Source organism: Mirounga leonina, unplaced genomic scaffold, assembly GCF_011800145.1.
Source record: "Mirounga leonina isolate KUSES-001 unplaced genomic scaffold, KU_Mleo_1.0 Mir_151, whole genome shotgun sequence".
Taxonomy (NCBI): Eukaryota; Metazoa; Chordata; class Mammalia; order Carnivora; family Phocidae; genus Mirounga; species Mirounga leonina.
The window spans coordinates 72,965,880-72,978,206 of NW_023270377.1; the positions used below are offsets into that span (position 1 = coordinate 72,965,880).

The 12,327-nt window shown below is 39.2% G+C and overlaps 1 protein-coding gene across 1 annotated transcript in view; it reads right to left on the bottom strand.

Annotated features, from left to right (window-relative positions):
- Positions 1-12,327, bottom strand: part of GPD2 (glycerol-3-phosphate dehydrogenase 2) — a 139,898-nt gene that overhangs the window by 76,264 nt on the left and 51,307 nt on the right. The window contains exon 3 of the mRNA XM_035007998.1: positions 7,378-7,549. Within this exon, the coding sequence (XP_034863889.1) occupies positions 7,378-7,549 (172 nt within the window). The remainder of the gene's footprint in view (positions 1-7,377; positions 7,550-12,327) is intronic.

Below are 12,327 nucleotides of genomic sequence, written 5' to 3' on the forward strand. Positions count from 1 at the left end.
GCAACCAAAAATTCAATCCCTGAAGGGCAAGAGGAATACAGGTCTCCCCTTGCAAGGAGAGGTAAGGAAGCTGGACTGACCACCTGAATGCTGGGAACTAAAGAAGGGCTTCATCCAGTACAAGTGATTGTGGAGATGCTTCTGCTGACCACCGTCCAGGGCTGTGGACTATCTGCGGGGACATATCTAGGAGGTAGGAAGACAGACACAGAGAGCATCACCTAAGCCAAAGCACCACCAGCTGGCTCAGCAATTGGTCTGCACAATGCTCAATATCAACACAGGTCAAGAGCCTCAATTTGACTCTGGGAAAAGTCTCTGATGGGACTCGAGCGTGGAAAGGATTCTACGTATAGAGTTTAAGGTATGGAAACAGAGTGATCCAAAAGTGATTTCATATGAATGAAAGGAAGGAAAAGAAGTAAAATAAAAGATGTAAGGTAAAAATACAAAATAAATGTATATGGGATCCAAACAAATGGAAATGGATCAAATTTCATTCTTTTTTCTTTATGCTTAATAGATAAAATCTATCTTTAAATGGATCAAATTCACCTAGTTAAAGATAGATTCTAACCGGAATCAAAATAAAAAACTTAATTAAAAAATAAAGATAGATTCTATTTATTAAGCATTAAAAAAAAAAAAAAAACAGGTCTCCTGGCTGGCTCAGTCAGAAGAGCATGTGACTCCTGATGTTGAGGTCATGAGTTCAAGCCCCATGTTGGGTGTAGAGATTACTTAAATAAATAAATAAACTTAAAAAAAAAAAACGCAGAAGAATCCAGCTGTTTATCATAGACGTACTAAAGCAAAGGATATAGAAAAGTTAAAAACAATATAACAAACCCTGTCTGCTAGGTTATAAATATTTTCCCAGTCTCACATGTGTTTATTTTATTTTTGCCATAGATAAATTTTAGTTTTTATGAAATCAGATTTAGCAAAATTTTCCAAAAGGAAAATGGCTCTATTGTTGTCCTGCTTAAAAATACATTTTTTACTACATTTTTTTTAATATCCACATATACTTTCTTCTAATAGGTTTATGGTGTTTTATGGTTATATCCTTGGTTCACTTGGAATATGACAAATAGAATATATATACATATGTATTTACATGTATATACATACACACATATATACATACAAAAACCTGGGAAAGTGGATACTCCAACACCACTTATTAAATAACTAATAATGACAGATTTGAAATCCTGACTTCACCATATTCTGAATTTTATGTATTTAGATCTATTTCTAGGCTCTTTTGTTCCGCTTATCTCTATATTTGTTTAGCAAACTATTTTAATTTAAGTAGCTTTAGAATACACTTTAATATCTGATAGATCTCTATATCTTCTACTATCATTCTTTTTTTTTTTTAAGATTTTATTTATTTATTTGACAGAGAGAAAGAGAGAGAGCACAAGCAGGGGAAGCAGCAGAGGGAGAGGGACAAGAAGACTCCCTGCTGAGCAGGAAGCTGATGTGGGCTGATCCCAGGACCCTAGGATCATGACCTGAGCCGAAGGCAGACACTCAACTAACAGAGCCACTCAGGCGCCCCATCATTATTCTTTTTCAGAATTCATCTGGTAAATCTCATAGGCTTATTTTTCCAGATAAACTTTAGCATAATTTTTCAAGTCCCGCCCCCAACTCCTGTCAAAGAAAAGCAGTATATTAATTAAAATTACATTAAATTTCCAATTAATTTTAGTAGGACTTTGCAATCGAGTCTAACTAGCAGTGTTCAGAAAACTGCAAACTTCATCTGTTGCAAGTCTCCTGTCCTGAAACAGGATTTTCTCTTCCATCATGGTGGTAGAGGGGTGGAAGTAGAAGGGAGTGAAGGAGCCGACCTGTAATTCCCAGAATGCACTATCTTCCCAGGCTCTCCCTCCCTGTTCTTTTTCTACAATGCACACACCTCCTCCCTCTCACAAACCTTTACTTAAGCAGAAAAGTGTCATTGTTCTCTTTCATTTATGTCTGAGAACCTTGAGGCTCTCTACAAGGTTAAGACACTTGTAGAAGCTCATAAAGCTAGTATATGATGAAGCCAAGACTAGATCCCACTTCATTTTAATTCCACAACCTGTATCCTTAATCACTGGGCTATACTGCATTAGACGAGCTGAAACTGAGAACTGAGGAACTACCAGACACATACCATTCATAAACTAAAAGTATGTATAGCTTTTTTTGAACAGGAAAACTACAATGAACGTTTCCCTCCTGCAAGAGGCAGTCTTCTCTGGAATTTGAATTAAAAGCCATAACGGTTAAACTTATAAATCAGATTTTTAAACCAAAAATGTCCTAGGTGATCCCCGATACATAAAAGAACAAAAAAACCTGAAAAAAAACCACCTTGACGAACCCTGAGGGGGTGATTATATTTATCAGATTCTCCTCATTTCAGCTCTCCCTGGGGGCAGAGTGCCTCCAGCCGCGCGCTTCAAGACTGGTCTCCTGCCTGGAGACTGGACCCAGTGTTAAACAGAGAAGCGATTTCTATTGATTCTGGAAATCTGCAGAAGAACGTGACAAGAATTGTGCATATTATGTTTATAAAATCATATTCCCAAATGAAACAAATGAAAATTAATTCCCAAGAAAAGGCAGAGGGTAAGAATGTAAATAAATGTTCATTAGGAAGACTTCATGACTTTTTCTCTGCCTTCTATAGTCTTTGTTTATCCATTACCAAAATTGCATTTGGGCATAGTATTTCATCAAAAACCTTGTGCAAACATTTCTATACAAGCCCTCTAACATCTAGTGGTTCCCCCCAAACTTGGATGTCCTGAAAAATCTAATTATTACTGGTAACTTTAAAAGATCACAGTAATTTATTTTTGTCAAATGTGACTAAAGATTAATGGATACAATCAGGAATAATTTGGTAAAAACATATCAAACGCAGAGAAAGCAAAATTTGTTGTTAAGTGAAGCATCAAATATAATAAAAGAGCAAATTCCATGAATGAACAGCAACAATGCACAATTCATTAACCAAATGCCCATGATTATTTCACACTTCAGAGGGCTACTGATATGATCAGAAATTGTAGTAAAAGGATAAATACAGATTAACTTCAGCATCTCTATACATTTTAATTATAAATCCTACCCCCCCCAAGGGCTACCAGCATAATAAAAGAAATACAAACTAAGGTTTATCCATCCCTTTTATAAGGGATATTCCATAGATATAAAGCTCCATATATAAGACATTCAGTCAATCACTACTAACTATAAAAATTTAAAATCTGGTCAACAGCCAGGCTCTGGAACCTCTTATCTTCCCAAAGTCATCATCATCACCACCATCTCCATCACTCCCCTCACTTGACTGTGGTCATCAGCTCATGCACCAGTTCATGTCCTCATCACTACCGAATGTCCTTCACTGCCCAAAGAAAAAACGCACTTGTTCAGCAAAGACTAACAAACTATAAGCCCCTGGAGGACAAAAACCACATCTTACTAATCTGTTTATTCTCAGAGCTGGATCAGTACTCAACTCACAAACAATCTTGTTTTAAATAGGAAAAACAAACAAACAAACAAAAAACTTGAAACCTAAAGAATCATTAACAAGAACATCCTTGGGATGAATTCTTCAGCCATTAAAAAGAATGAATAGCATAGACATGATTAAATATACTGTTACTTGAAAGTAACACACTACAAAGTAATGACTATAGTATGATCTTGTCTAGGCTTTGAAAAAGATATAAATCTAGAAAGCAAGACTTTTTGAAAGGAAGAAAAGGCACTGAACAGGGGTCGCATCATTATCATTACCCTCAGTCCCTCAACCTACCCTAACTCTTTGACGGAAGCTGGCTCTCCAACACCCCTCAACCCCCCCCTACCGGTTGTAGGTCTCCATTTAAACAATCCCCTCTGCCTTCATAGAATCTTTTCTCTGATATCCAGTCAGTTCTCCATTCCGCATTCTATCCTACTGTGTATTTTCTCTGTCTCTGCTCTAAACAATACAAGACACACACACACACACACATACACATACACACACCCTGCATAGAAAATAAATTTACATTTTCTAACCACAGCAAAGTGACCCCTTATTCCCTATCACATTCTCTGTACAGTAGTTCTAAATCTTTTCTACATGGAAGTCCCCTACTCCTAGCTGTAAGTAGAACATCTCTCTTTGTTTTTTTGTGAATAAAAATAGTTCTTTGTGGTCACACAAGCTCCCTTTTTTATATCTTAGAATCTTTACCCTTTGTTCCTGTCTCCAAGAGATGTCTCTTACCTCCCTGCCAAACCTAAGACACATCTTTGATATCCTTGTTCCACATGTTGCCTTCTATTACTTGCATATTAAGGTTCTCCTCCTGTACAGGTTTTTTCCTCTGAGTCCCCAGAAATATTCAGATTGTTCCTCTAGAAAGTTACCTCCTTGCTGTTTTGTCTGTCTCTAGATCTCTTAAAAGCTTATGAGCAGCCCAGCTCCTTCCTTACGGCCTATCCATTCCTCATCACCAAAAATGCTCTTCAGGGTCTCAAAGTGGCCCATTCAGAAAAGTCCAAAGGCCTTCTTCTGGCATACCAGGCCCAGCCCCACCTCCCCACCTTCTCTCATATCCCCCTCTACACAGCTTGATGCTCCTCCAAAGGGAACCGTGCTCTCTCCCTCACACACTGACTCCATGTTTTTCCTCCCATGTGTTCCCTCATATTGCGACACTTTCACTAAGCAATGTTTGCCTATTAAAATTCTACCCATGCAAAATAGCAGCTTTCTTTCTCCTGACCATCCTCTGCAGATATAACGACTCTCAGCTTTATAGATCCAGAATGTCCATACACCTTTTTTTTTTAAAGATTTTATTTATTTATTTGAGAGAGAGAGTGAGAGAGAGAAAGAGCACAAGACGGGGGAGCGGGAGAGGGAGAAGCAGACTCCCTGCTGAGCAGGTAGCCCGATGCGGGACTCGATCCCGGGACTCCAAGATCATGACCTGAGCTAAAGGCAGTCACTTAACCAACTGAGCCACCCAGGCGCCCGTCCATACACCTTTTGAAAGGCACATATTCTCCATGATGTAACCAAGTCTATACAGACAAGCAGAACTGTGAGCACCTTAAAGGTGTCGGCTGTCAATCCAGTTTGTATTCTCATTAGTATCCTGCATACCGCCATGCATCCAACAGGCAGTCTGTGAATATTTGTGGAACTATAATTTTTAAAAATTGCTCTATATTTCAATACATAACACGAACATAACTGGAAACACCAAAAAAATGTATTTTTCTGAATCCTACTGGAGAAATGATCCGCTAAGACAGAAAATTGCCACCTGATCAATTCTAACTCCTGGGAGGGGTAGCCCCAAACAAGACCTCCCCTCCTTCCTTCCTTACAAACATGCCCTCCCTGTCCACTCTCCTCCTTAGGCCTCCGGGGAGAGAGGTGAGTTCTAATATCTTGAGATAACTGCAACCATTCTTTCCAGCTGGTTTATTTAATATGTCCGAGAATAATGCGGCACAAATTATGAACCATGGATGGAAACGGGGAGTTCTATGAAAATTGGGGCCTGCCTGACAACACAATAAATTCCAAGACCTATATTTGAATTTACCATTATTTAGAAGTGACAAGAAGGACCTAAGCTGCGAAGTCTCCATGGATCAAAACTTCAGTGCAGGTCCTATGCTATCATAGTAAATCTAGGGCACTTTCCTGTTTGTGGCGCATGTGCCTAAATCTTGCCAAATTTATTCATTTCTTACCAGTAAATTCTACCAGGTATGTAAGGCAACTAAATGTAAGTCTAGGGTGGATGTGGCAGTAACTTAATCTGAGAAGAATTATTCCATGGAATAAATTATTACCATTGAGTATGACACTGCAATAAATATTGAACCTTATACAGTAACTAAAATAACCCAGAGTCCAAATTACACGCAGCAGTGCCCAGCCCAACTGGATACATCTACGGATACCACAAAGATTATTTCTCCAGGACCAGTGGTTCTTAAAGTCTTTGCCTTAGGGGCACCTGGGTGGCTCAGCTGGTTAAACATCCAACTCTTGTTTTCGGTTTAGGTCATGGTCTTAGGTCCTAATCTCAGGGTCGTGATCTCAGGGTCATGGGATGGAGCCCCATGTGGGCTCCACACGCTGCATCCCTTCTCCTCCCCACCCACCTCCCCCTACCAGGCTCTCATGCACATTAGTGCTCTCTCTCTAAAATAAAGAAATAAAATCTTAAAAAATAATAATTAAAAAAATAAAAGTCTTTTGCCTTCATGTTAATAATGGCAGTTAGAGGGGCGCCTGGCTGGCTCGGTGGTAGAGTATGCGACTCTTAATCTCAGGGGCATGAGTTCAAGCTCCACGTTGGATGTGGAGCCTACTTAAAATTAAAAATAAAAATAAAAAAAATAAAAATGGCAGCTATCTATAATTTATTGAGCTTCTATTTTGTGTGACAAGCACTGTTTTAAGCAGTCTTTACGATTAATCCTCACAACAATCATTCAAAGAAAGTATTTTTTTCTTATTGGAAAGACGAGGAACCTTACAGAAATTAAGGAATTTGCCCAAGTGAGTGCATGTGGGTGTGTTCACAACTATAAACACATCTAATAAAGCCACTGAGCCAGGATATGCACCCAGATTTCCTTCACCCCAAACTCCAAAGTAATAATAACCACAGGCAAAAATCAAATTATTTTATCAAATATATCACGTGGAAGAGCTTCGGTGTTCCATACTAAAATTTCTTTCTTTACATGTCGTGTTTCCATTTTTAAAGAGCTTCTCATCATGCCTTTCCTAATGCTGACCAATTGGGTGCCTGAGACAGAACTACAGGTTAGCAACAGTCTTTTCCATCATAAATTCGCATAAACTCCAGTCTCCCAAACTGAAGTCCATATTTCACTGGGAGAAACGCTTTTAAGAGATATAGGAACAAAAAGATTTATTTTATTAGATTATCTCATTTTAATAAATCTTTTCTACCCTTTACTGACACCGAAGTGATTTCAGGCCATATACAAATATTTTTATTTCATTAAAAGGTATTGACTTTAGGAGATTAGAAATAAGTAAGAACAGCAAATTCATGAATTCATAGGAACTTAAAGTTTTCTTTTTAAAGAAATTCCTTTACGCGTAAAATACCAGCTATGTTTAATTTTAAAATTGTGCGAGTGCCCCAAATTGAGAAACTATGAAAGTGCTTCTCCACGGTTGGAAAACCCGGCGAGGCAGCAGAAAGTGACTTCGCGAGCCTAGAGGGCACGCTGCCTGTTTGACTGGGGGCCAGGGTGGGCGGAGCCGAAACCGCCCTCCGGAAAACCTCCATCCACGTGGGGACTCACCTCTGGTGACGGCATCCAGGGCACAGCCGCACCCTGTTGCCCCTCCTCCAATGACCAGGATATCGAATTCGGACATGTTCTGCAAAGTCAGCAGCTGAGCTTCTCTGGAAGGAGGCTCCCTGTTAACAGGTTCTGAGATGCACTGGGCTGCTTCGACATAGGCCAGGTTCACCTGGTGTAAGAAAGAATCCAAAGTCTGCTTTTAATTGTTCATGGGAACACCAACGCAAGACACCTCCCGGTGTTCTAAAAAGATGTGTAATGAAGACGAGCAATACCAAAGCTCGGCCGTAGTCCAAAGTCCACGTGGTGCCACAGGACTAACTGCCCTGTAGAAAAGAAAAGTCCTTACAATTCGGGAGGTGGGGGGGTGGGGGGGATATTTTGTTTTGTTTTAATAAGCCACAACTATTTAGGCAGGGAACACCTGGTTTCAGATTCAGTGTATCAACTGCTTGTTTTGGGTTCATAAACAGCCACGTTCAACTATTTCCCACACTGTACAGCAATTCCCAAATACCTAGTTGAAGACAATTTATAGGAGAACAGAAGGAAATGTTTTACCCCACAGCAGTAATTCATTCAGATAACATTTTAAAGTGTTGAAAGGAGGAGGAAAAAAGCACTTTATGCCTTTCTGCAATTTCTTAAAAGGGTATGTTCTTCACTCCTTAATTCCCCTGGCAAAAACAGATTCTAGAGCTTGGAGGTCTATGAGTTTAGGTCAGTATAATCAAAGAAGAATCCGCTTAACGGAAGTTATTGTCCTGTTCAAATGATCGGCTATGGCCAACAGAAATGATTTTTTTTAAGGATTTTAGTCAAAGGCTTCCCCATTAAATGTTTTAATATAAAATTATATATTTTATATATTTAATATACACTATTTCAATTTTTGAAAGCTTTAACAATAAAATAAAGCCAGCAATAGCCCCCCCAAAGGATAATGACCTTCCCTGTTTCTAGTTTTTCTTTCATTAGAAGGTAAGCTATTGTCCTTAATAAAAAAAATGATGGTCTTAAAAAAAAAAAAAAGTTGCCAGAAATTAGAATCAAAAGCCCAGAAAAATAGATAAGTAAAATGCTAATAGTAGGTTTAATCACTATAGTGAACAGTGCTGGCTGGGGTTGCTCTAACAGTTAGTTATCCACAGGTATGTAACTTCGATTTTCCTTCCTCTAAATCCCAGCATCAGTGTAACGCCGGCAGTGTTTTTCCCATTCTGCTGTAGGGGCCACATAGGAAGCTCTGAACCACAAGGCCAAAGCCTGTTCAAGAAACAGTGACTTTAACTCCAAGCATAATATTGTTCTGATAAGTGATTTTTTTTATTCATTTGAATAAAAGAAACCAAGTTGTTCCTTAAAATTGAATTTAATTATTGTCAGGCCAATTGGATTTCTATAAAAAGAAATCTAGAAGCCACAGAGGACACTGAAAGAAACCTGGATCAGAGGGTCCTGGCTTTGGTCTCAGCACTCTTTTGTTTACCAGTATATGACTTTTGACACATTATCTCCCTGGGCGTTGGTTTCTTCCTTTGTAGAATGGGATAAACCCCTGTGATGTCTCTAGCTCTACATCTCTGAGTCGTCCTCAGTCTGATGGATGAATGATAGGAGAGTAGTTGGTCAATTGTGAAGTACCACCACTGAGTTGTTGCTATTACTTATTAAATAATTTAATCATTTAATGGCACGTAAAAGGGAACTTTTAAAACACACTTTCCTAAGTCTCATAAAAACAAGAGATTATAATCAGGTGCCATAATTTTTCAGGCTATATAATCCAGATGCAAGCCACAAAAATCTTATTCTCCTTTATACAACTCCTCCACTTATCTACTAATAACCATTTCCCCATGTTCACATTTACATACATATTTACATACATTTACCATAACTAAATAAATGTAACTACTAGGTTTTAGGGGAACATGACATTTTTCTGTCACGGGCTTGGCCTTCTATCATCAAAGAAGGAGGAGGAGGAAGAGGAGGAGAAGGAGGAAGTAGAAGAAAAAGAAGAAGAGTTTTAAATATATACATTTTATACACACACACATATATATATGCAGTATATACATATATAAAAGTATGTTGAAAGAACAAATGCCAAAGTAAAGCAAAGAAACACCAGGCTATGACTGTTCTGGTCAGGGAGGGAGGGTCTTTCATCTGAGGATTCAACTGGGCCATGACAGATGGGTAGTACTTGGACATAAGACTGACAAGTGACTAAACTGCCAGAGCATTTTCACACATTAAAAAAAAAAAAAAAATGCTGACATTTTCTGCTTGGTAAGTTTTATAGAAATACTGAAGAAATAAATTTAAGGACTATATCATGATATAAGTCATTAGAACTTGGTAACACTAAAAGGCACCTGTTCTACTCTGCTAACAGGTCGTAACTATGAATATTAAACTCAACTGAATTTCTTCCTTAGCAAGTATGCTGGGTCTGATGGGCACCCCTCATGCCTTGTGGGCTTCTCAATACCACGGACTGCATGCACTGTTTCTCTGTCTTTGTCCCTTGTCTCATCCTTCCCCCCACCCCCCGCCCAGTACACTCTATCTCAACTCACCTTAAGAATAAAAAAAAAAAAAAAAAAATGCCTCTTACATATGTTTTTACCATCCTAAAAATTCTGGAAAGTCCTGTACACCCTTGCTTTTTCTACTGCCTCACCTCCTACTCACTCAACCAACTCCTCAATTCATTCTAATCTTCATTTTCATATACACACCATCACCACCACCACCACCAAAACTGACTCATGTCCACTTTGCTGCGAAATCCAGTCAGCACATTTTATCCGTCATCTTAGCTGTCACCTCAGCACACAACTTTCTGTTCACTCACGTTGGCATCTGAGAGACAACGGTCTGAGCTGAGCTCTCTCTCTCTTTCCAGCCTCTCTTAAGCACTCTCTCCTAGTTTCCTCTGGAGGTCTCTCTGTAGAGACACTCTATAGAGAATTTCTTCTACCTCCATATGGTCATATAACTTTACACCACACTGACTTCCAATTTTGCTCCCCTATCCCAGAACCCAGACATCACACTACCTATTTGGTACCTCCCTTTGGATGTCTCACATATATCTCAAAATTGAAACTTTTTCCCTACCAATGTTCATCAGGGAAGGCACCATTTTGCATCTAGTTGCTTAGGCCACTCTCCTAAGTCCATATCTGATCAATCACTGAGTACTATCAGTTCCGCCTCCTAAAAATGTCCCAGGCCCAGTCACTTCATCTTCATTGCCACTTTTCAAGTCACAGGTCTTTACATATTCACCATGTCTACCTCCACGTCGGTCTCCATACTGCAGGTGGGGTCATCATTTTAAAACCCAAATAATGTCATTTCCATGTGTAAAAGCCTTCAAGAGCTTCCAGTTTAAGTTAGGTTACAGGTAAGCATCTTTACCTTAGTTTCTAAGATTCTTCACAGTCTTTTACAGTAGACTGAACTTAACCAAAAAAAAAAAAAAAAGGTGGACAATACCAAGTGCAGGTGAAAATACAACACAATTGGAACTCTCTTATATTGCTGGCAGAAATGCAAAATGATATAGCCATTTTGGAAAACTTGAGTTTCTTTTTTTTTTTTTAAAGATTTTATTTATTTATTTGACAGAGAGAGAGACAGCGAGAGAGGGAAAACAAGCAGGGGGAGTGGGAGACGGAGAAGCAGGCCTCTCACAGAGCAGGGAGCCCGATGCGGGGCTCGATCCCAGGACCCTGGAATCATGACCTGAGCTGAAGGCAGACGCCTAACGACTGAGCCATCCAGGTGCCCCAAAACTTGAGTTTCTTATAAAAGTAAACACATACCATTCAACCCAGCAATCCTCTCCTAGGTAATTACTCAAGAGAAATCAAAAGCTGTGTTCACACAAAAACCTGTAGCAAATGTTTACAGTGGCTTTATTTATCACTGGTGAATGACTAAACAAACTGTGCTATATTTATGCAATGGAACAATAATTGGCAATAAAAAGAATAAATCACTGATAGACCTGACAACATTAATGGATCTCAAATGCATTCTGCTAAGTTAGGGGTCAGCGAATTATGGTTTTCCACCCAAATCTGGCTGCTATCTGTTTAAATAAACCAAATTTTATTGGCACATAGCCACACCCAATCATTCGTGGATAGTCCATGACTGTAACAGCAAAGTGGAGAAGTTGCAGCAGAGATGGTATGGCCTGCAAACGTAAAACATTGACTCTTACCTGGGCCTTTACAGAAAAGTTTGCCAATCCCTGGGCTAAATGAAAGACTAAGAAGTCTCTATATGACATGATTCCATTTACATGATCTTCTGTAAAAGCAGAAGTATAGGATCAGAAAACAGATCAGTGACTGTCAGGGTCTGAGGACAGGGGGAGGGAAACACTGACTACAAAGAGCATGAGAGAAATTTTGAGGAGGATAGAAATGTTCTCTATCTTCACTGTGGTGGTGGTTATATGACTGTATGTGCTTGCCAAAACTAATAGAACTATATTATACAGGATGAATTATACTGCATAATGTAAATTATACCTCAATAAACTTGACTTTAAAAAAAGTAAGCAGGGGCGCCTGGGTGGCTCAGTTGGTTAAACGACTGCCTTCGGCTCGGGTCATGATCCCGGAGTCCCGGGATCGAGTCCCGCATCGGGCTCCCTGCTCAGCGGGGAGCCTGCTTCTCCCTCTGACCCTCCCCCCCTCATGTGCTCTCTGTCTCTCTCATTCTCTCTGTCTCAAATAAATAAATAAAATCTTTAAAAAAATAAAAATTAAAAAAAAAGTAAGCAGACATGTGTTGATAGCCAACAGGCACATGAAAAGATGCACAACATTACTAACCGTCTGGGGAATGCAAATCAAAACCACAATGAGATATCATGTGATACTTGTCAGAATGGCTAGTATCAAAAAATAGGGGGCA